The sequence below is a fragment of the Pteropus vampyrus genome, unplaced genomic scaffold, assembly GCF_000151845.1.
Source record: "Pteropus vampyrus isolate Shadow unplaced genomic scaffold, Pvam_2.0 Scaffold470, whole genome shotgun sequence".
Taxonomy (NCBI): Eukaryota; Metazoa; Chordata; class Mammalia; order Chiroptera; family Pteropodidae; genus Pteropus; species Pteropus vampyrus.
Genome location: NW_011889251.1, coordinates 1,536,077 through 1,537,527, shown reverse-complemented (window position 1 = coordinate 1,537,527; position 1,451 = coordinate 1,536,077). Strand labels below are relative to the sequence as shown.

At 43.4% G+C, this 1,451-nt stretch overlaps 3 protein-coding genes and 1 pseudogene across 3 annotated transcripts in view; 1 reads left to right on the top strand and 3 right to left on the bottom strand.

Moving 5' to 3' along the window:
* The window catches only part of LOC105306989 (protocadherin alpha-1-like), a 191,277-nt gene that overhangs the window by 97,061 nt on the left and 92,765 nt on the right, over positions 1 to 1,451 (bottom strand).
* Positions 1 to 1,451, bottom strand: part of LOC111732553 (protocadherin alpha-10-like) — a 107,576-nt gene that overhangs the window by 69,727 nt on the left and 36,398 nt on the right.
* Positions 1 to 1,451, bottom strand: part of LOC105306993 (protocadherin alpha-12-like) — a 42,249-nt gene that overhangs the window by 24,694 nt on the left and 16,104 nt on the right. Inside the window, exon 4 of the mRNA XM_023524510.1 lies at positions 1,252 to 1,449. Coding sequence (XP_023380278.1) covers positions 1,252 to 1,449 — 198 coding nt within the window. The remainder of the gene's footprint in view (positions 1 to 1,251; positions 1,450 to 1,451) is intronic.
* LOC111732567 lies at positions 548 to 666 on the top strand (annotated as a pseudogene).

Sequence of the window (1,451 nt, the reverse complement as noted above, 5' to 3'; positions counted from 1 at the left end):
ATATTTTATTAAATAAAAAAGTCATTAATTGTAAGATGCATCATTACTTATGTGCTACCAAGAAAGAAAAACAGCTATGTAAGTTATTATAAAACTTCAATCATAAAATGGATTCTAATTTGGGTGGTTATTATAACCTTTTAAGTATGAAATGACTTTGTTATATTTTATGTAAATAAGGGTAGTACAGTAGCCAATCCCACTTTAAAGGAAGAAGGGACTCCCTGTGAACAATAATAAAAAATATTTCCTTGAGAATTAATAACACAATTATTATGTTATAATATCTGGAAGAAGAGTGTACTGAAATTAGAATGGTAATTAAGGAGACTATTTTACTAGCCTATGCACATAAAAAACAGTGAAGGAATCCAGGTAATGGTCTCTGGGGAACTCTTTGTATTATCTCACAAATTTTTTATAATCATGAAATTAAGTTTAAATTTAAAATAAATTTAAGTTACCGAACACCTAGATGGTTTTTACTGTAGTGTACTAATATTCTTCAAAGCTAATCATAGGTAATGGGAAAAATGAGAGAACTAGAGTCTATGGTCATGCTACCCTGAACAAGCCCCGCCCCATCTGATCTTGGAAGCTAAGCAGTGTCAGGCCTGTTTAGTACTTGGATGGGAGACCACCTAGGAAGACCAGGTGCTGTAGGCGTAAAAAATAAAAAAAAATAAGGGATTGTAAGCTGACAAGGTCCTTGCAATCTGTGAGGTCAACCAAGGGTTGCCTCTTCTAAAGAGAACTAGAATATTTTAAAGTGTGGTGACTGGGCAAATAATGAAAAGTCCAAATGACTAAGAATGATCCTACCACAGAAGAGAAGATATTGACGGTTTAAAGAATAACATAAAGAAAAAAAAGAAAAAGAATAAGTTAATGTATTTATACCCTAATAGAAAGTTCTTAAAGGGAACAAATATATATCATGACTTACTTCACTGGAAAGATTGAAACAATCTTTTCGTGACTGTGGAAGACTGGGGCTGAAGGCCATGAGGTCGGTCTTGGGAGGGCCCTCCCCAGAGCACACCTTCTGCCGCCTCTGCTTCGAGCACGACCAGCTCCCCACCGCGCTGGAGCACACCAGAGTGGGCTTCTCTGGCCCGCACACGCCCTCGGTGGGCGGTGCCGAGCACCGCAGAGCCGTGTACAGCAGCAACGTGAGCACCAACAGGCTGGACACTGCGCAGATGGCAATGATCAGATACACATTCACATCCACCAGCGCCAACTCTGCGCCCATGGCGCCCGCCGACATCTGCGACGGAGTCTTCGGCACCTGGCCACTGTCCATCAGCGAGAGTAGCACAGTGGCCGTGGCCGCCAGCGCAGGCTCGCCGTGGTCCTTCACCAGCACCAGCAGGCGCTGGCGCGGCGCGTCCGCCTCGTCCAGGGCTCGCGTCGTGCTGATCTCGCCCGTGTACAGCCCCACGCGGAAC